General features: G+C 30.3%; 1 protein-coding gene across 1 annotated transcript; it reads right to left on the reverse strand.

Annotated features, from left to right (window-relative positions):
* Positions 1-975: 975 nt before the first annotated feature.
* On the reverse strand, positions 976-23,224 carry LOC139526983 (uncharacterized). The gene is made up of 13 exons (XM_071322184.1): positions 23,164-23,224; positions 15,843-15,901; positions 14,537-14,580; positions 14,125-14,208; positions 13,618-13,689; positions 13,266-13,292; positions 12,257-12,337; positions 11,868-11,946; positions 9,884-9,972; positions 7,125-7,433; positions 5,665-5,691; positions 4,222-4,348; positions 976-3,602 (listed from the first exon to the last, which is right to left on the reverse strand). Exons 2-13 carry the CDS (start codon positions 15,899-15,901, stop codon positions 3,536-3,538), a joined length of 1,065 nt encoding a protein of 354 aa, XP_071178285.1. The 5' UTR covers positions 23,164-23,224; the 3' UTR covers positions 976-3,535.
* Between the last annotated feature and the right edge of the window lie 756 nt (positions 23,225-23,980).

Below are 23,980 nucleotides of genomic sequence, written 5' to 3' on the forward strand. Positions count from 1 at the left end.
TAATAATATTCAAGATAATAACCAAAAACAGCAAAAATTTCCTCAAATTACCAATTCAGGGGCAGCAACCCAACAACAGATTGTTGGATTAATCTGAAAATTTGAGGGCAGATAGATGTTGACCTGTTAACCAATTGTATTCCATGTCAGATTTACTCTAATTGCTTTGGTTTTTTTAGTTATAAGCCAAAAAACTTCATTTCACACTTATGTTCTATTTTTTGCCATGGCGGCCATCTTGGTTGATCGGCAAGGTCACCGGACACACTTTTTTTTAAACTAGATACCATAATAATGATTGTGGCTAAATTTGGTTCAATTTGGCCCAGTAGTTTCAGAGGAGAAGATTTTTGTAAAAGTTAACAACGACGGACGACGACGACGACGACGACGACGGAAGACGGACGACGGACGACGAACGACGGACGCCAAGTGATGGGAAAAGCTCAATTTGACCTTCCGATACTTTATTGCATATTTCTTTCAATCAGTCCATGCACAGGTTCATGAGATTTTCATAGTATGAATTTGACAGAAAGCATATTAATTAGATATAAGAAGATATTATTATAGTGTCCAATCAAAGTCAGAATTTGAAAAAAGTAAACAATTGAAGGTCAAAACAGATGTTTAACTTACAACCAACAGCAATTTATGAAGGGTCACATAAATGACGAGTTTCAAACCATTCAAAGCAAAAACAACAACGGTCTAATCTATAAAGAAAAATAAAAAAATACGGGAAATACTGATAAACCAGATCAACAAACAACTACCACTTAACATTAGGTTCCCGAATTAGGACATGTGTAAACAAACGCAGCGGGTTTAACATCTTAACAGGCGAAAACCTTCATGCTAACCATATATAAGTGTGTAACATCATAACATGAAATAACACAACATCAAATATCAATTAAAATGGCTTCACTGAATCAAAAGAAATATTAACAAAAACAAGTAAACAAACACAGAACGAAGTTTATTTCTTGACATGTAATTTCATCAGTATGATATGTAATCAATAGAGTAATTTGTTCTTCATAATATATTTTACTGTATTTTCATACCAATAAGATATTTAAAAAAATCGAAGTTAAGTTGTTGTTATTCGGCTACTCATATCAAAATGAAGAAATGTGGTTTTATTACCAATGAGACAAATATTGATAATGAATTGATATTTATCAACTATTGGCCGTAACACGGCCATCACCAAAAAGAAAATTTATACTGTAGAGTTGGCTTTAAAAGGCTTCGACATTAAATATGTGAAACAACGCGTACGAGGAAGCGAACTGCCTAATTTATAACAAAACATTTTCCGATCAACCAATATAACCAACATAAACTTAAGACAACCATTATGCTATAGGATTCTGACTTAGGGTATATAAAGAATGTGGAGCAGTGACACATGTGCGTAAAAAAATAGACACATAGTAGAGTATATGGAGTAATAGACCTTTTCAACATCTTTCGACACCTACAGTTGAGAACGACTACGACAGGTAAAATGTTTGGGGTCGTCTCAAAAATAACAAAAAAATGAAAAGAAGAATTATGGACTTTAAGTCACATTTCATCTTTTTGGACGTTGAGCTTCTAGCTGTCCTTGTGGAATTAGGAAAATGAAGAAAAAAAACTAACTTAAGAATGTTTAATTGTAGTTGATATTTAATTAAACAATGTTTTATGTCTGTTGACAAGGGCGGCACTTGTTTATACAATGTCTGTTAGTTTTGGCCTTGTGTGCCTTCAAAATCTACTGAATACTTTGTATATTTGCAATTCACCAATTTGGTGTTCCTCTTGAATTCTGTATTCACCAATCACGCGATTAAATTTTCTGCTCTTTCTCTCAAATGTTATGGCTTACGATTAATTTGAGGTGTAACTAAAGGTTGACGATTTGGATAAACAGTCCTCAGGGAAACGCAGCGGATTATTTCTCCCTATTTTGATTGAAAACCTCCCTTATGCATGGTCATAGATGAGATACAAAATAAATAAGTACGAAAAAAAACTTGAAAAAGGTACAAAACTTTCTTCCGGAAATTGGATATAGAGAAATAAATTCTGACCTGATGAAAACAAAACAAAATATAGCAATGACAGTGTATAAATAAAATCAACGAAATTTGATCAACTTCTAGTAAGAAACCCAAAGCTCATTTTCAGGATCAGGAGAAGGACACTATGACGAAGGGACAAGGTATGTTGTTTTCGGGACATCAGCCGTTGGTCTCCAAACCCCTGCTTAGCACTGTCCATATTGATTTTGCAATGTCAATAAGCTCTTTAGTATAAACTAACAACTTGAAATATAAATTCCATACGAAGGTATGTAAAAATATGCACTGCTTTAGATGTTGTAACATTAAAACGAGAAGTCAATTATATTTTTTTTCAAAATTTATCATGAAAAACATCAACTCTAACAAAGTATCTTGAAGCGGAGAAGTCCGCCATTGATAAAAAAAAATAAGATGTGATATTTTCCTTAGACCTTCAAAATCAACATGTGTAAGTATCCCTCCAGAAATTGAATATGTACATCAACTAAGGTGAAGATCGGTTGAAAAATACCAATTTGGTCGTGTTCACAAGTGTGATACGGACGTACGGACAGTCCAGTAATTATTTTTCATAAATTTTGGAAAATTTCATAAAAGCTTTTATACCAACAAATTAATCGTTATTTACATGCGGCAAATATTTGGTAAAACTTTGAGACGACCCATCCATTTTACCTGTAAACTGTAGGTGTCATTAGTCGGTGTCGAGAGATGTTGAAAAGGTCTAATAGCCGTTACCGGAAGATAGTCATAAGTCATAAACAAATAATTGATATATATCTTGTTCTCTAAGAATTAAGTATTATTAGAACATATCACACACATTCAATGTAAAGACAAAACAAAACAGGTTGCGAAACGCATTAGTAAAAATTCACTTTATCAACTGAATGCACGATCATGACATTCTTAAATGTATATATATTGCGCACAAAGACAATTTTTACTAACATATATACAATGTTAACACTTTGGACTTACGATTCGATCGCATGTAGCTATTTGACGTGTTGTTTTCATTTTAAGAATCATGTTTCATATGTTGACATGTTAAAATTCAGACATAAGTAAAATTATTGCGAGAACAATTTATATAGAAATCTCTGCTCCTTGAAAATTCATGATTTGGTAAGATGCTAAGGGAAAGCTAAAAGACATTTCTGCCAAAACAAAACATAAAAACCCATTACGGAAGTTCCATTGAATTATTATTAGGTATTTAGGAGAAGAGCTCGAGGAAACGAATGTGCGAATCATGCTATTTTCAAATGCCATTTTAAATTTCACCCTAATAACAACTGAAATGAAATAATGATATTACGTGCACTAAATTATCATTTGTGTTAGTTTCTGTGCAAACCAAACAATTAAGGAAGGTTTTTTTTTCTATATACAGTATATAAGTTGTTTATAGACCATTAATGATCTAAATATGCACACTGGTCTTGGAATGATATCTAAATCATATTTTCCTCTTCTTTACTCAATGATAATCTTGTATTACCATTCAGTTTATCTTCATGTCTGAAATAATGACAAATAAAAGTAATAAATGATGATACACTATCATCCATAAGTAACATACAACAAACAATTTAGTTGTTTTTCACTATATGATGTACAGTCTTATATTAAGGTTTCTGCTTTTTTTTGTAATCAAACAAATGAACTATTTCATTGAACCTCTTCTATTAACAAATGCCTTAGTAAATTGTGCAAATTAAAAAAACAAGTGGAAGATACCAATGGGATTATCAAACTCATACGCACAACTGATAATGCCGTGCTAAAAACACGGAAAAGAAACCCACAAAATCTTAATTACTCTTGCAAAGTAGGCAGGTTGTGCTCAACACGTAACCGCGTGTTACCTGTCGTGTTGCTCATGCTAATACAATCGATGTGATAAGTCAAATTCGGTAGGTGAAAATAGTAGAAACGAGAACAGTATAGTGGGTGGTTACGACATAACGGAATTATACAAACCATCTGAAAGAATAAACATTGAAATTGTTTTCTACTCTCGTTTAAACCAGTATTTCCTACCAGACATGTTTTATCTAGAGCACTGATGTACACTAATGACTTTTTGGGTTGGGAATCGTTCTCATGTACTGTTTTGTATTTAAACAATGCTACTTACTTCTTTTGAATAATTACCACCCATTTGCGGACTTGGTATATGGCACTGAGTAGTATAATCAATAAAACACCTATGCCTATAACACCGATAACATACGTTATTTTGGATCTTTCATCCAGAGGTGAATCTATAAATAATAAAGGTACCATAGTATTATACTTTTAATTTTCTGTATTCATGTTTTTGATATATAGAAATATTTTGACTAGAAAATTAATCTTCATTCGAATACACGTCTTTTTTTATACTGAGCGTCACAAGTTTTGTTAAACAAATCAAAGCTGTTTTGGTGTGCCTTCATAATCAACGCATATCCAACATCCTATTATATCTACCCGTAAATATCCTAGCCATCATGTTACATACATTTGTATTTTGAAATAGTCCAGTCAGACTGAGTGTTAACCTCAAACTGATTGCAACTGAAAACGTGTTAGTTCTAATCTAAAGCATTAAGCCCAAAATATACACAGACAAAGTCCCATAAAAACTTACATGAGGTAAACTTAAATCAGCTTTTTTAATTTCCTACTTAATTTCCTATGGAAATTAACATTGGAAGGGGAGATAACTCCGAAAAATTTGGTCTTTTTCGGACAATTTTCGGTTGACTTTTTACAATTAATGTAAATAGATAAAGGAAGATGTAGTGTAAATGCCAATGAGACAACTCTCCATCCAAATAACAATTTAAAAAAAAGTAAACCGTATGATTCTTTGGCGGGGTTATATGTTCGTATTTGACTATATTATATAATCTTTTGCTCATGAAATGTACAAAACCGTATCGTTATGGGTATTTTTCTATTATTTTTTGTGCATTTTTCATTAGAAAAATAAAAAAATTGTGGCTTTGTGACCATTTTGCCTTGGATGTATTGTTTATATCTATACATAATATTTTAATAGATGCGGTAAAGTTCTAATCTTGTATCAATTTTTCTTGATATATCTGCCTTTTGCAGAGTTATCTCCCTTTTCAATGCAAATCTTCATCGGAATTTTAAAACGTGATTTTTCAGTCTTCCTCAAGTAAGAATTTATTGGACTCTTTCTGTGTATATTTGGGGTATAATGCTAAAGATTAAAACTTGAAAATCTTCTATAGCAATAACTTTAAGGTAAGGGTTGAATTTGTACTAGATTGAATGGACTAAAAGAGAAAAAAAACACATGAAATAATCATTCTGCTACAGCATATATAAAATTATTAAACATCTTTGAAACTAATTTCGAAATAGTATAAAGTTTAATGTAATTTAAAGTATCTTTATGAAACAAGTGTCTGGAGCTTACATCCTTATTGTGATGTCAACAGTTGTACAGAAAAACACTACGTACAGGATTTGTTCTTAAATATGATCAAATGATATACATCCACTTTGAAAATTGTATTTAAGACATACACACAATTTTAACTATGTCTGGGTCTTCATTTCTTACCTTGATTACTCTTGGTGTCATTTATAACTGAATAATATAAATACAAATAAAAACATTTTTGACTTTTAACTATGACATTAAGTATATACTGGTTTTATTTCATTTCAGTTTTTACAAAAATCTTAAATCGTCGAAATGCTCTGTTACATCCGGTTAAGAAATAGAATCGAGAAAGATATACGTATAAACACATTACATCGTTTTTAATTGCGTTGCATTGGATAAAATTTGAATAAGCAACATGGAGATACAACTTTCTCATTCAACACGAAAAGATTTCTTTTGGAGATGTTTTGAAAAAATATCTTCAAGTCGTCTTATACAGTAAGAAATTAAAAACAGTCTACATCATTATGACGTGCAAATGTCATTAGCAATATTTTAAAAGTCAATACAAAAGAAGCTTTTAAATAGTGTATTGGTGAAATGTGATGATTACATTAACATGTCGATTCGATTTCATTTTTTTAAGTGAATACAGGTATTTAAAGAAACCAAACGTATTATGAACGATTTACGTAATATCAGAAGTTTTACAGTCACTTGAAAAATAAGAGAGGCCATAATAACGTATTGTTAAAAATGAAAATAAAGTGAATAATTTAAAGTCTTTGGATATATCATTTGTCAGCTTGGAATTAATTTATACAGGCCTTATTTACCAAGGAAAGATAAATATGAATGCTTATTTTAATAAACTGAAACAAGAGAGAACAGAACTGGGATACATTATTACTTAATTATTGCATATACAAAGATATGCAACACCCAGTTTATGTTAGTGTGATTACTTCTTTTTTAAATAAGTTATGAAAGCAAAGATAAGTGAAATAAAGACATTTTTATAATGAAAAGTTGTGTGAATTCCAAATTAAAAAAAGAAGTAACAAGAAAATAAATCAGGTTTCCCCATTTTTTTCTTATCTGAAAGCAACACGATGTGGAGCAGGATCAGCTACCCTTCCGGAAACCTGAGATCACCCCCAGTTTTTGTTGGGGTTCGTGTTGCTCAGTCTTTAGCTTTCTATGTTGTTTCTTGTAAACTGTTATTTGTCTGTTTGTCTTTTTCATTTTTAGCCATGGCGTTGTCAGTTTATTTTCGATTAATGAGTTTTGCTGGTCCTCTGGTATATTTTGCCCCTTTTTTTTTTACATATTATGAGAGCTATCTTCTCACCTTTTATCTTACAATTCTCTTGTGTTTTTTTCCTCTTACAAAATTGGATTGTCCAAGCATTGTTCTATGCACAATCTTACAATTTTGAGCAACCTGTAGTGTGGAAAAAGACCGTTGAATCACACTTTTTTTTTTTTTTTTTTTGGAAAAAGCATGATAAAAACTACATTTCGACAAATCATTAAAATAGTCTATTTTGATTAAGACCCCCTCCACCCCCAATCCACCTAAAATTTTAAAGCAGATGTATCCTACTAATCCCAACTATTAAATAACTACTAACCCATAATTTGGTCAATTATATTCATTAGATATCCTGGGGAAGTATCACATTCGCAGCGGTAGTCATTGGATAAATCATCTTTGACCAAATGATAAACTATCAATTCATAATTGGTCGCGTTTTTTTCATGATTCAGTTGAGCACCATACTTTGTTGGATCGAATGATGTTGACTCTCTTGATACAGTTTCGTACGCCCCATTTTGGCTTTTAACAGACCAAGAATTTACTGTGCACAGATCCTGTGTTATACACAGAATCGACATATTTTTTCCATATTCAGCTTCTGTTGTTTTCAAAGTAACATTAACTGCAAAAATTAATAAAAAAAACCAATGACAAATATATTACCAAATACATCTACTGTGGATTAATTGATATTTGATGTATACCAATTTTCGTGTATTACGTAGGTACAGAGGAACCACGAATTTATATGTTCATAGATTTATAAATTTTAAAAAGGAATGTATGCAGCCGAAATCATGAAATTAAATATCTACGAATTTGCAACGTCAGTTATGTTTTGAGGAACACAATAATTTAAAATGGATATTTGTTTTTTAGTTGCCTTCTTCAGGTTCATCTTTTTAACGTTATACTTAGATATAGCCTTTTTTTCGTTTTGATTATGTTTATTCCTCGTATTGAAATAAGGTTGATAAATCTAACTTAATTGTAAATTAACTAATATAGAATTAACTTGATGTTGTATTTCATCTTATGAGATAATTATCAATAAGAGAGAAAGTGGACGAGGATATTCACGGTTCTGATCATTGTAACAACTATGATAATTACAAGTCATAATGTAAAATTGTTTTAATTGAAAAAAACATCCTTCTTGATGAATAACTGCCAAAAAACACATATGAAACTGAACAATAAAAGACAACTACTTCATGATGAATTTCTGACCATGACATGGGTCATTCATTAAAATTGTTGATAAATTAAACATGAATGTGAGCGTTAAAGCTTTCCTTAACTAGTCATGGACAGTGTTTAACAATAAACGTAAACACAAAATCCTATGAATCATGTGAAGGACCTTCCTCATCGAAAGATCGACAAGAGGCACTAAAAATTAAAGAATAAAGAAAATAAAAAATCACGGGGAACACTTTTTTGAATTTTCGGTCAGGTTCGTGTTGCACGGTCTTCATTAAACAATAGTCTTTTCGTACCATCACCAATTCGAACCACAGATTTTGAACCAAAACAAAAAATCTTTCTTACCAAATGGACGATTATGATATATACAATTTAGTGACGTATGGAAGATAATAATGTATACCATTCTGTACAATAATGGAAGATTATAATGTTCACCAGATCGTACCATTATATATTATTGTTATATGTGTTCATATAATTCAGTACTTAAGGTACGTTTTTTCTTAAATACAAAATTGCAAGTATCATTAAACACAATATTTCATGTTCTATAGCGGGTTTTGTTTGATAGATAAATAAATGATATAGAATAAATTTTCAAATGGTACGAATGAAAGTAAAAGTAGTAAACCGCTGTTCTAAAGTCATTAATCAATTGAGAGATAAAAATCCAGGTTACTAACTAAAACTGAGGGAAACACATCAAATATAAGAGGAAAACAACGAAACTACAGAAACACTAAAGTGCAACAAAAAAACAAACGGCAATGTAACACACACAAAAACAGTTGTCATTTTCCTGACTTGGTAGAGGACATTTTACAAAACAATGGTGGGTTGAACCTGGTTTTGTAGCTAGCTAAACTTCCCGCTTTTATGGCAATGTTATATTTAACACTAAAATGACAACAGGACTACAATACAAATGAATGGAAGGACATTCAGGACAGAGAAATACCAAATTCAACTATTCAATAGAAAATGACGACATACTATTATTTATAAATGATAAACGAAATAACATATGTGGTACCAAATGATAAAGTATATTTCCCATATAGAAATTCAAAAAAGGCTCATATACGTGGAATTTTATTTCCTGATAATCAGACGCACAGGATTTCATTTATAAAATTTGATATAATTTTCCACAAAAATAGTGTTTGGAGGACACATGAAATACTTTTTATTGGATGGAAGGTTGAGATAAATTATAAAAACACAGCTTCTGTTGTACCAAGCATATATTATGCATAGTTTACAAAAGAAACAGAGGGTAAGCAAAAGACATGCAAATCGTATGAATAGAAAAGACATTGTCTGCGACATTGCAAAACAATGAAAGACAACAAAAACCTACCAAGTTAACAAAACATTACATAAAAAAGTTAAAAGTTACACAACACTAACCACTACGATTTCTTAAAACAATTCAACACATAAATGATACAATAAAAAAAAATGAAGTACACATCTCCACATCTATGTCGTTTAAAAAAGTTTTCTTTTAGAAAAAATAATGAAATGTAACAAGTTTCTAGGAAAGTGTATTTTCAATGAAACGTTTCCAATTCGACTTATCAGAATCTAGAGGTCTATGAGTTATCTCATTATTCGTACTTCAAATGAAGATAACGTTATTGTTTGAAATTCTAATGTGTATCACGTAACCAATCACAACGTTTTGTTGTACGCTTTTGGAAATATTACCTAGAATGCATTAGATTCTGACACGGCGAATAGAAAAACAAGCATACAATCAAAGTAAAACTTCAGTAATGTTCAAAATATGTAGGATCAACGGCTGATTTGATAAACCAATTACTCTCATGTGACTACAAGTTCACTTGTTATATTGCTTACCTGCTAAATTTTCCCAAGCGGCAGATATTTGAACAACCAAAAGGATCAAGCCAATTTGTACAATCCACGTAAAGGGTGGCTTCGTTGGTCTAAAACATGTATATAGTTGTCATGTTCATTGGTTAATGGGATATTATATATTATATAAATACATAAATCAAAATGACAAATCTATGTATTTTCTTAAAATTTTCACTACTATTTTCGACTAAACGTCAAATTTAAAATTATAATAAATTGTATGTAAAGGGATAAAAATCATCTAGTACTTATTCATTTAATCATTCATCTGTTTGATATAAACAATGTCCTAGATCGTTTTTTTATTAGAGTGCACTTATAATGAAAAAATGATACATTAACAACAAATTAAATAGCCGTCTCTTATAGCAAATTGAAATGAGACAAACAGTAATAAAACATGTAAAAGATATAAAAAAAAAAAAAATACAGCAAACTAAGGATAGGTATACATACGTATAGCTCCCTTTACCTTGAAACAATAAAATCTAACAACTATATCTAGTAATTATATAACGTACATTATTGCAATTATTGAATATCATATTATACATAAGATCGTTAAAAACTCTTATACCTGAAGTAAAGCTCGAGATATTTGTGAACAAGTTATTTCTGTTCCTTCATGTTTGAATTTTTCTAATGTTCACACTTTACTTCACTTTTTGATACCTTTTGTACCTACTACAAGTGAAACGGACACAGGCATATTATAATTCGAATATTGTTACGCAGTCAACATTTAAATCGAAGGTAGCAATTCTCAGAGGCACCAATTTCACGCCAGTCATAAAGTTAAATACTTCATAGGAATTTGATTTCAAGCATAAACTGTTGTGTTTATCCTCCTTTGATTGTATTATTATATATGAAAGTTTAATCAATATGTTTGTAAAAATAATCTATTGAAGGTATTTAGTTTATTTGGTATATCAAGATTACTGATCAGGTACATTGTTCTGATTCAGTAAAATAGAAATTAACCAAATCATTCAGAATATTCAAAGATTATGTAGAATTATTTTGTAATGTTTAAGTGAAATTTAGATGTTTTAATATGTTTTTCCTTTTTTATTTGACACTACTTTCAGCTTTAATTTTATTTGCGAAAGATAATAATTTGGAAAATGTATCTTTCGGTATGGTGTTGATTTCTGTTCATTTTGTAAAAACATAAAACTACTAAGCCTGGTCACACAACCTGTTATTAAGCAAAATGTTAACATGTGTAATCTAGTCACATGATTCAAGTGATTGTCCAAATGTGAGAAGCCTTTTATTCAGAATTGTTCGTTGGTTGGTGTCTGTTATATTTTTTGTTCTGAGTTTTAGTTTTCTCATGAACTATGTCTTTGGATTTGCGTTTGAACAGATTGACATGCTGAAGACTTGCATAGCTGTGTTAACGGCATGGGTATTAACAAAGGTTGTAATAAGACGTACAATTGCTTACATTGTCATCATTTAGAGTTATTTAAACAGGTGTCTCGCTGACATTCATACCTCTTCTTTTTTTCCTAAGTGATTGCTGGAGGTTGATTAATTTAATCAAACAAAGCAATGGAGTCATGAATTTGGGGTGTAACTACCGATTGCGAGAATATAGGAAAGATAGGTATATTTGATTTTGTAATTATATGCTACATAATCCGAGAATAAACTGCTCAGAATTTTTTGTTGTTGTTGAACATGTTGAATGTTATGAAATTGAGTACATAAAATAACTGAACATTGAAGGAAAGCATATGTTTCTGTTTAAACATAAGATCACCAGAAATTTATATTTCTTTAAACTGTTAAATACAATCACAATGTGTTTATTCAATATATGCGGAACGTACTTTTGCGTTCTAGATTTTCGAAGTGTAGGAATATGATACTAGGATAGTCTTTGCATAAAATTATAATATACACGCATGCAGTTTTATAAAAATATTATGAAAGTGTTCGAAAAATATGTTACCTAGTCGAGAGTCTTTTTGGCTTGATTATGGTCCTCTGGCTAACACATTTCTTTTCTTCTCCTTCGTCTCCTTCTTTTCCTGAAATATAGATTTAATGAATAAAACCAACATTACTTCAGGTTGGTTATAGTAATGAATGATGTCATATAGAATAGAAACAACATTACTTCAGGTTGGTAGTAGTAATGAATGATGTCATATAGAATAGAAACAACATTACTTCAGGTTGGTAGTAGTAATGAATGATGTCATAAAAAATAGAAACAACATTACTTCAAAAATTGTTACGATTTACAGTTTAATGCACAATCAAAATTCAATTCAGATAATTTTGCTTTACATTTACATTCATCTTCAAAGATTGCTGATGAGATGAAACTAGACATACCTGATTTTTGTGAGAGTATCTCATTGTTTCCTTTTTCTGCTTTACTTTTGTAAACTACTGGTGGTTCATCTTCATCTTCTTCTGCATGAACGACATTGTATAAAGAACACATATTTATACGTAGTAATGTTGACAAATGGTTTGGTTATTATACCTTGCATACTTTTTCTCTATCTCTGTGTTTAAATTTGAGTTTTATTTAATTGATAGCATTGCTATTTCGTATATATTCCTTTCTTATATGTTACCCCACCTTATCAAAAATCGTGAAAATAGTGCTTTCTTACATAAAAAAAGGACGTTACATGAATATTTGGCTATGCTACTATAGTAAACAGGAATAATATAAAACGACTTCTAAAATATGAAGAATGCAGTTTCTATAGAAGGGAGCTATCATATGTACCTTAAGATTGCTCAGAATAATCTTTGATTTTCTATAATATGATGATATCTACCAATATCTGTACTGTCACACACAGCTATATCATATTCAAGATTTTATGTATATTTTTTATATTCACCATATCAATTAAACAAATGCATTTGTATCAAAGGCTACTGAAATCAACTCACCAGAGACATTTTTCTGCTATCTGAATCCTTAAGATACTAGAATACTCGTCACATATGTAATGTTACCGTTTGTGTACTATTCCCGATTTTGACTGAGTATTAATCCGCACGGTGGGTGATTAATGCATCCCGTGTGGACGATTTTGATATCGTTCCTTTTTGTAAATTAATCTAATCCTTTTTTGTTTGGTACCATGATCTTTTTTAAACTCATTAATGAGAATTGATAAACTGCTGTTACCTTATTCTCAGAAATAAGCATCCGCCTTTCAAACAACTGGAATATCAAATCATAAGTTTTACGGTTAGTGAAACCGAGTAGTTTAACATCATTTCAATTCGCCTAATCACATGTTTGATGTGTTCTTTTAAAATATAGTTCTTTCAAGGTTTTAATTGATTATAAATCGGACATGTGTTTATATATATTTACCTTCAGTTATCATATCTAGGGTTGTCTCTATAAATACAAAATTATAGAATAAGAACAGTAATATTTTTGTTGGACAGTTCAGGATCTATAAATATATCTTGTTAAAAAGACTATATCTCTTTGCTTTCTTTCCATCATGTTTGGGGTATCAAAAAATCCTCATGAAAAAGCTAAAAAAAAACACTATGTGAGAGGAGTTTCTAAATAAATCTTGTTATGCTCATGTCTAAATGATCAACTCGCAATTACTACTTAAAAACAGATTTTATTCTCCATGTTCAATCAATATAAATATTTTCAATTATAGAATTGAGTAAAATTTTCAAATCATAAATATAATAAGAAGACACACCTGTTTTTCCTGACGCCTTTTTCCTTTTTGGCATACTTTGTTCCTCTTGAACATTTCGTTCATTGATTCTATCTGTATCAAAGGTTTTTTTAAATTAGAGAATGTGTTAAATTATGACATGATGTTTTATTTTGCTAGGTTCTTTCTTTAATTTTGATAGGTGAGATCATTTAAACAGTTAAAATTCATTAACAAATATCAAGCAACTATTGAATAATTAAACAATTAATGTAAATATATGTTTATATAAAACTCTTTATCTAGTGATTGCTACCCTGATTGATATATATTTAAAAAAGGTGAATCTGAAAAGGCAGATGTTATTTGATGATAGTTAGATCATAATCCGTTTATTTGCTTTTTTTTGTGTGATGTCTTTACTATGAGAAGCAGCTATAAAGAAGAAATGGTTAAACATAATGGGTTCATCTTTTCATATAATAGATTTTTATGAAAATAAAATACAAAATCACATTTCTATAAAATCAAAATAACTATAAATCCTACCTATTTTTTGGGATTTTTTTTCAATCCTTCTTTTCTTTGATTTTTTCCCACTTTTAGCTTCTACTGAAAAACTTTTTATAGCATCTGTAATACAAATGTAATAAGAATATTGGAAAAACCAAATATTAAAAATGTAGTACAATTGTAGACCATATCCATTTATATTATCATAGATCAGTGTCATTTCCAGAATTTTCACCTCAATTGAAATATTATTAAGATATTAACTGATTGTAACATTTGTCATACAAACATTCGATTTGAGAACATATATTTCATAGGAAAAATTAAACCGCTGCAAAAATCGAGGCATAATCATTTTTCCAAGAACAAAATTGAATAAATTTATGAATGTTATCAAATAATTTTTAAATGCCTCTTTGAAAAGGAAAATTTTTCTAACACTATTTACCATTTCTTGGCTTAATTGGACAGCTCTCAGTGTTCCAATCTTCCCTGAAGACAAAGGAAAAAAATGCAAACAGTGAACATAAGTCATTTGACTATAAATAAGTAAGTATGCATAATTCATATTAAAAAAATTCTACATAAGTAACGTGTTAAAAAAATATGCAATTGTGTAAGTTGAAATTCTGAAATAACTGATAGTGTTTTATTTTGGTTTTTTTTGGCAATGCCTTTATCATGTTTATCTTATTAGTCACATTAAGCAAATAATGTTGTTGTAATAAAGGCAAATACAACACCCATTTATATTCGAAACGATATTAAATTGATATTAAAAGCACAGAACCTATGTGAATGATTGAATGTAAATATAATAATAATTCATGCAAGAATAATATAGATGATTGAATTAGAAATTTCGACTGTGAGGTCTCAACAAAGCCTTTTGAAAGTTGATATAAATGAACAGTGGAAATGGACGATTATCCCATATCACATACAAGGGCATACACATTGGTTTTACAAAATTCTTATTAGGTTTAGCTGGCTTTATAATGGTACATGATTTATGACATAAGAACGCCTTAAATCTAGTTGTTCAGGAAATAAACCAATCGAAAAATATCATTATCTGAACTTATGTTTTACTGTAATTCAAATTGAAAGAAACAGTTGTTTACTATTTTTCAAAAGTCTTCAATCGGTTAAAAAAAACAAATCCGTGTTACAAAATAAAACCGTTGAAAACACATCAGCTATAAGATGAAAACACCAGGAACACTAAAGTGCAACAAAATCAAACTCCAATGAAACATACATAGAAACGAACGATTTGATAAAAACTACCATACTCCTGACTTGGTACAGAACATTATAGGAATAAATGATAGATTGAACATGGTTCAAATACCGCTGAAATGACCACATAACGTGACAGGAATATACGGTATAAATAAATGACTTCCCAGGACATAAATAAATTATATAATAATACATTTCAAAATTAAATCCACAAAATAATAACGAACACCTACAATGCCTTTACGATAGAACACATATACAATTTGATAGAATAATAAACAGTGGGTTACACGATTGTTTCAACGCCATTAAAAGTGACGTCACATAAAAGTTAACAAAATTGAACATTGAATTGGGATTACGTTTGTAATAGTGTTATTCTATATATGTTTTTATAACAATAACAATGGGGGGGGGGGATAACTACTTTTTGACACTAATCATCTTGGCGATCATATGCATATTGAGTAAAGTAAAACAAAGCTTACCTAAAATATGTAAATACTTACGATTGTGGTTGTTTATTCCTTTCCTGCATAACTCTAAGACTTTCAGTATTTCTTTTCATCTGAAATAGTGCAATACAACATTACAAACACTATATTGATCATATATATGTATATCATCATATTAATGGTAATTATGAATATAATATGGGTTTTTCTGTGACTGTATCTTACAATCATGTAGGACAGATGATTAAGCTAATATACAATCAATTCCATCATCATGTCTAATATTATGTAGGGGATTAAAGGAGGGACAAAAGATACCAATAGGACAGTCAAACTCATAAAACTAAAATAAACTGACAACGCCATGGCTAAAAATGAAAAAGACAAACAGACAAACAATAGAACACATAACACAACATAGAAAAGTAAAGAATAAACAACACGAACCCCATCAAAAACTAGGCGTGATCTCAGGTGCTCCGGCAGGGTAAGCAGATCCTGTTCCATATGTTGCACGCGTTGTGTATTAAAACCAGATTCTACAGAAAATGAATATTCACTAAGCCACCGAAAGTTGAATTATTAAATTCAGTCTATGCGACCCAATAGTGTTCAGAGCTGGTCATAGTTGTCTCGATATCCCAATAACATGAATTTAAATGTGTTTAACCAACAAGTTGTAATAAATCATGGTAATAACACAATAATACAATATCATGTACATGCAGCTATAAACTCAAAACAAGACACGTTAGAATTTTGACCATTCAAAGTTTTTAACATGCCATTTGTTTTTTACTGTTGATAAATATCATTATTAAAATGTTTCATTCTGTTTTTTGAATGTTAATTGAATATACTTGATACAGTGAAGAAAATGTACCAATACAGAATTTACATGACAGACAGATTAGCAAAAAATTATATGTCGAAATAATAATTTTCTCTTAATGAAAAACAAATTTATAACAGAAAGGCGTCCGAAGAGTTTTTTGAAAATTTGTATTAGAAACCATCAAATAAAAATTCAAAAGACATCTTTTAAGTGAATAATACATACATGAATATGATTAAGAATATTTAAAATTATTAAAAATGTAAGGTCGTTTTTTACTGAGGGGTACGAACGGTTGTTTTTTTTCTCATGATAATTGGTTAATTATCATCAATAAATGTAAAAGAAGTAAGTCAAAAATAATGCCATAACAGTCGACTACCGTTGTCGACTTAGCTGCTAAAAACATCGATGAAAAACAGCCAACTAATACTGATATTCAGGTTTAAAAACAGGTATGCGATTCAACACATATTTCCCATTTTTAAGTCATTCAAAAACCTAAACTACCTTGTTTACATTCGTACGACGATTGTAAAACCTCCAGGTAGCATATGTAAGGTCAAATTAAATGCTATTTATTCGTGATGATCTGATTGGGTAGAATTTTATCACGATTTTAAAATCAACATTGCATGCAATACAATATACCCAGCTACAAGGTCATTTTGAATTCATCTGAACTCAATGCCCTTTTCACACTGATTATTGAACCAAAATTTGTTTATCAATTTTATCGACATGACATGCATTTCTAATCATCTTTTCTGTTATGTATTTCAATACAACCAAATGTAAATAAACTAGGAAGAACTAGTTTTCTCTTATTAAAGCGTAAAAACAAAAAAATATTTTTTTAACCGATATTCAGTTGACTTTTACCTACGCGAGTGTCACAGAGGGTGCAACACCAATATTTGAAGAAGAAAAAAATAACCTCAAATGTGTGTGTCTTCAGAAACAACATTCTTTTAGGGTTTGAATTCTAATCAGAGTAATTATAGTTATAACTAAATTCAATCACAAACTATTTGATGTCATATACTCACTCATCTTATACTTTGTACTTGTTTGGCTTTATAATATTTTGATATGAGCGTCACTGATGAGTCTTATGTAGACGAAACGCGCGTCTGGCGTACTAAATTATAATCCTGGTACCTTTGATAACTAATTATACTATGAAATCAAAAATAAATAATTCGATATAAACGCTTAATTTACTAGACTACTTATGACGGTTTCTTTCGCACGGAATCTGTGTACATAATGAATAGTTTTTTTCTTGCTCTCTATATTTGTCACCAACAATATACAAACAGACTATACCCTTTTCAAATTCTTAAGAGGGATCATCTGTATATATTTCCTCAGATAAAATTTTCTTATACTTGCCAAAATGAAGAATTTACTATGCCCTTTCAAAAATATAATAAAAAGTATTGGTCACTGCGCTATTTTTAAAGTTACGTGTCGTACAACACTATCCAAATTTGTATAGATTGTTCATAACAAAAACCCACATGTTTGTGCATAAAAAGAAATTGAGATAGATTTTTGAAATAAAATATGAAAAGAAAGGTTTTTTCATATGCTTTAAGAAAATAAAAAAAACATGCTTTCTTTGAACAAGTTAAAACATTTATTAACGTTTAAAATTTCCTTATCATTCTAGTATTTTTGTTTTACTAAAAGAGTTATTCCTTCTTGAATTATTCAAGAAACACAAATAATTGGTAAAAACCTTTTGTATAATGAAATAAATTAATCATTTTTTTTTAGAGAAATAAACACTCATGCCAATAAATTGCAAATCCATCTCCAAATTTTCAGATTTACGTAAAGAACCAAACCGATTGTGTATTGGGATTGTACAATCCAAGACGGCGGTATAACATGAATCTACCTTTATATCTCATTATTTTTTACACATTTTTATTTCATTTTTTTTTATCTTACATTTGATACTACACATTTTTATTTCATTTTTTTTTATCTTACATTTGATACTACACACATTATGCAATTTCCATATATAACAGTGTTTAGCAAGTGTCGTATTCAAAAAAGGCAAACACATGAGTAAATAACATGAATAATGTGGTTTGTATTTCCGGTTATTCTAGGACTTCTCTTACTAGCAGTACAATCCATATAAAAGAATTATGTCTTTTTTGTCAATCCTGGTCGAAACATAAAATTTAAATGCGGGCCCTTGTGAAGAAAGAGAGCAACAAGCCACAGAAGAACTTTTAACATAACATTCTGCGCATTCCAACACACTACAATTTTTCAGTGCTAGCTGAAATACCCCGTTTAAAGTAATGCATGGAATATTGTTTTTCTTTTGTTCTAGCTCGTCGGAAAATCATGCATAATGTGTCATGTAGCTAAAAAATGTAAACTATAGTTATAATTACTAGCTAGAAAAGTTTTTTTTATGACAAGTTAGCAGGTCACAATGAAAGTGTTAAAGTAATGCACACCTTTAGACAATATGTCTTACAGTATTTTGTGATAATTCATCAATATTTCCTTTTGAAACAATTTAGCATATAAACTGATTTTTGAAATACAAGATTGTATTTGTGAATATTGCCACTGGTTTTAATAATATCTTATAATCACTTATGATAAATATAGTGTCTTTTAGATAACCATCTTGTCTTTTCATGTATCACATATGCTGAAATATGACAGTTGTTGTTCATTCGTTTGATGTGTTTCATCATTTGATTTTGCCATTTGATAAGGGAATTTCCGTTTTGAATTTTCTCGGAGTGCAATACTTGTGTGATTTTTTTTTTCATTGGCAAGAATTAAAACTTTGGATCTAGTGTAAACTTCTCTATTCGGTCATACTTGGGAAATACTATAAGAATGTATTTCCAAGGAACAAATAGAAATTGGTTATTTACCATAACAAAAGCTTACTATCAAAAGAACAAATTAAATTATGTTACCTGTATGTAATATTAATAATGATATATAGTATATCTAAAGTATTGGGTTTGTATAAACTTTACATGCAAAAGAGGAAAATTGGATAATAAAAAAATAATATTATTTGTGGTAGATGTACCAGCCATCCAAGAGGTATCCACCAACGGAAAAATGGTGCCAATATACTAGATTCTCAATGAATATATAAGAAAAATGTTGAAAAAACCTTCTTTCGTAACAGTGCTTTTAAAATTGAAGCCTGATGCCAAAGTAATCCGATGGTGTGAGGGAATACGAGAAACTGCTGTCGTAGAAGACCCTTATCAGTTTAAATCAGCAACACCATCACCTGTTCTGTCCATTGAACTTCTAACACCTACGCCACCACCACCAACATCACCAACTCCCCAATCAATAATTGCAGTATTTCTAGACAAACAGCTACCTGGAAACAGCGTAATGCTAGCTATGGCAGACCTGACGTCCAAGATGCAAGTCATAAACGAGCGATCCCTAACTCAAGATGATGCCATGAGCAAACTGCAGAAACAAAACGAGAGACTAATTCGCCTTGTACAGAGCCTAGTGGATAAGCCAAGTACATCTCAGAGTTTCACCCAACATAGACCAGTGGGTAACATGACAGCAACCCCAACAAGAGAGCAACGAAAAAACTCATCCTAACTTCACTTTTTTATCCGTCTCCAACAAACACACCTGCAGAAACTTATCGCTAACTTTTAGACTAACAACTTCAAAAAGATTATATCCATCAATCAATGGGTTCAATGTGATAGACAGTAAATTTCAGCATATACCATCACAGTACCAGAAAGCAGCATGTGATATAGTTTGGGAATTCAATTCATCTTCGGGACCAGGTTATTTTACCAAACATTTGTTGGAATTTATTCTCCCAGAACTTTATACCCAAGACTGTCTGAGAGCCCACTTTCCTACCGTGATGACTTTACGAACAATAAAAATGCCTTGGACCCGGTTCGTGTACAGTTCCTCATGCAGTATTTCTGCCACTTCTACCCTGAGATTAAGCAGCCACAAGCTTGAAAACTTATGGTAGTAACACAAATTAACCAAGCCCTGAGACTTCCAGTTTAACAGCAAAAGAAGATCATGTTTTATTTGACTTTTGATTTGACACTTACATATCTGTGCTAACTATTTGTTGCATTGTTAATATGACAATTAATCATGACAATGTTTAATGCATTAATGTTCTGACTGTAATTATCCATGTACTTAAAATGATAATGGCCAACATCTCAATATTGAAGAAAAAGTCATGACATTTTCATTTCAATCTAGTGAAGTAACTCCAAGATGCTTAGGTAGCAATTTGAAAAGACATAACATAATTTACACAATAAAACATCTTCATTTTATTGCAAAAGAATAGCTTGTTTAGATATAACTACCTTACACAATCCTCAAACGGAGAGCTAACTTTAAAATTATATTTATATTTGGCTATAGCTGTATTAGCAGGGTCAATTTTTTACATTCTTCGATATAACATCAATTTTCTCTATTTGCTTTGTAATATATAAATACATGTATTATAATGACATTTTATATATATTAAGTTTTGGGACCTTTATAGCTTGCTGTTCAGTGTGAGCCAAAACTCCGGCTGAAGACCGTAATTAGACCTTTAATGGTTTGCTATTAAAAATAGTGACTTGGATGGCTCGTTGACATTCATACAACACCTTCTTATGTATATTATCTTACGCAGTATTCGTCAATGATATGTTCCAAATATTCGTATTTCAGGTACAAGCATTTTACAAAAGGGATAAATTTTGATATATGCAGTCTCCTCCAGTTATAACTGCTACTTCCTTTGAACCTTACATTAGAAATAAGATAAAACAAATGTTTGAGTTATTTTGCAAACAATTGCGTTATATAGGCCATTTTTATCTTTTATTTGGTATTCTGTGTAGGTTTCTGAAATAAGTAGAATGAGTGAGCCGCATGTGAGATAAGAGTGAGGTAGCCTGATAGTGTAAGGTCTTGATGTTTTTGTATATTGAAGTTGTAAAGTGATGTGGAAGATGAAAAATATATATGTACAATAAATTTTATCAAGAGAAAAAGCGTGTCGGATACAGTGCAAGACGATTTGGTGTCACGATGTCTTTGTAGCATGAGTTCGAGTCCATGTGAGGAAAGAAACAATAACTGCGAAATCAAATTTACAGATCTAACATTGTTGGGCTGATGTTTAGACGATCTACATGTATACAATATGTATAAATATGTATATATATATATATTATCTTTGATGTATTTAAAATCAGATAAGAAAGATGAACTCTCTAAACCTGTGAAATATGTGGTTATTTAAACTCATTCATGCATTTAGAAAATGTCACACATACTGATTGTAAATATATTTTTTATCAGTTCTGATAAACCGTTCAATAAAACGTATAAGGCCTACATAGATACCAAACTCGTCATTGTTGACAATAATAAGAAGTACATTATATCTTTTTTATTATTGAAAAATATAAAATGTGATAAGAAATGAAATAAATTGATTTATTAAAACAGCTATAAAAAATAACAGTAACTATTACAGTGTTTATGTGGGATTCATGATTAAAAATTAGAAAACTTAATATATACCAGAAAAATATTATTGGTAGGTCTGATGAATTACTCTAATTAATCAACGTGCAATTGTTACTCCAATACACTACATTTAAACATGAATCATAATTGTTGTAACATAAAGCACTCATTGAAAAAAAAACGTAAACGAAGTTGCATCAGGCATTTTGTCAGGAGCAAACTTGAATCATAAGTCGAAGAATTGAAAGCTAATAGAAAAAAACGGCAACAAAATTTTCAATAGTAAAAAACGATTTATTCAAACGCTCTTGGTCGGTAAAGAAGTGCCTGATGCAAGAGGAAAATTGGTAACTTTTTATGAATATAAGAAGTAGTAAACACCAGAGGATTATAATGCAAACATCATGACACCCGTATATCGATTCGAACTAATGAGACATGACATATATATCCAGGTAAAGATAAAGTTAATGTGGAACGTCAAAATAAAATTTCCAAAAAAGATGGATTATTTTTTTTGCGCTTTTGGTAAATAATAATGATACTTGATTGACACCTACGTCTAAGTTTTCAAAAGAGATATAACTTCTGGTGTCATTATCTAGATGTTCTTTTTAAGTCGCAAAATATACATAAAGGACGAATGATATTGTATCTTAACGTGCCTATTCCAGGGCATACAGGGAAGAAAGCCTGATTACATAATTTCCTTTCAATATATATAGGAGGTGAACTCTATCAGTGGACAGTATTTAAAATCTTTCTTTGTTTTGATTTGTATCTTTACTGAAAACACGATAATAAATCCGCACTTAATGGACATAAACAGGAAGAAGAATCCTGTCAGGAATTTTGTTGTCCAAAGTGGCCAAATAATAGTAAAATAGTGGAATTAAATTAATTTGAATGGTAAAATAGATTATATTGAACAGAAAACATTTAAAATGTGTCAACAATACTTATTTCCTTCTTGAAGACATTTGAGATATGTCTTACCTTGACAAGGAAGTCGTTCTTTATCAATTGACTATTTCAGGTGATAATTGTACAGAATCACATGCCATCTTTAAGACGTTCTGATTGGCTGCAATATAATACAGTGAAACATGTACTACATTGGTAACCATTGTTATAAGTAAAACAATGAATATTTAACTTTCTTTCGAATATTTATGTGAAGTGATATCTCCCCTTAAATAACTCAGTTGAAAAACATATTCTAGAAAACACAAATATTTACTAATAGTATCTTACCAAATTGGCAAATGTTTCTAAAAATTTGCAGATTAAGGCAAATAACAAGACCACTGATTTACTGCTATTGAAAAACCAAAGATAGAGGAAACAGTTATTCTACCATAATACAACACAATTTGTCTTGCATTATTTGCGGGTATTGACTTATATAAACATAACGAAAAAATAAATTCTTACGGGTATATAAATCGTTTGAGATTTAACCGGAAAACTGGGTTCTTTTGGACAACCTCAAAGGTATTTCACTTAAAGAGTTTACGGTGAGTTTCAAAAGCGCTATAACGTTTCGATTTTATATCCAAAATATCTGAGCGACATCTCGAGAAAATATTTTAAACATCAAGAAAATTGTTTGGCAGAAGACGCAAAAAACAATAATTATCAATACCTGTCTCACAATTTATAGGTCTCACCACGGGATGGAGTAAAGTGCATAAATAGCTGGTGATAGGATTAAATTTCTATATCTTATCACTAAGAATCAGTTTATCAAGTTCATCGGCTCATTTAAACTACTATGACCATCTGTATGACGATGTTACATGTAATAGTTATA

Source organism: Mytilus edulis, chromosome 6 (genome assembly GCF_963676685.1).
Source record: "Mytilus edulis chromosome 6, xbMytEdul2.2, whole genome shotgun sequence".
Taxonomy (NCBI): Eukaryota; Metazoa; Mollusca; class Bivalvia; order Mytilida; family Mytilidae; genus Mytilus; species Mytilus edulis.

Excerpts from the sequence above, each read along its gene's own strand:
- LOC139526983 (XM_071322184.1), bottom strand. The coding sequence starts at position 15,901 with ATGAAAAGAAATACTGAAAGTCTTAGAGTTATGCAGGAAAGGAATAAA. Across the intron at positions 13,690-14,124 it reads AAAAAAATCCCAAAAAATAG|ATAGAATCAATGAACGAAAT; the intron begins GTAGGATTTATA and ends CCTTTGATACAG. Across the intron at positions 4,349-5,664 it reads TGACACCAAGAGTAATCAAG|ATTCACCTCTGGATGAAAGA; the intron begins GTAAGAAATGAA and ends TATTATTTATAG.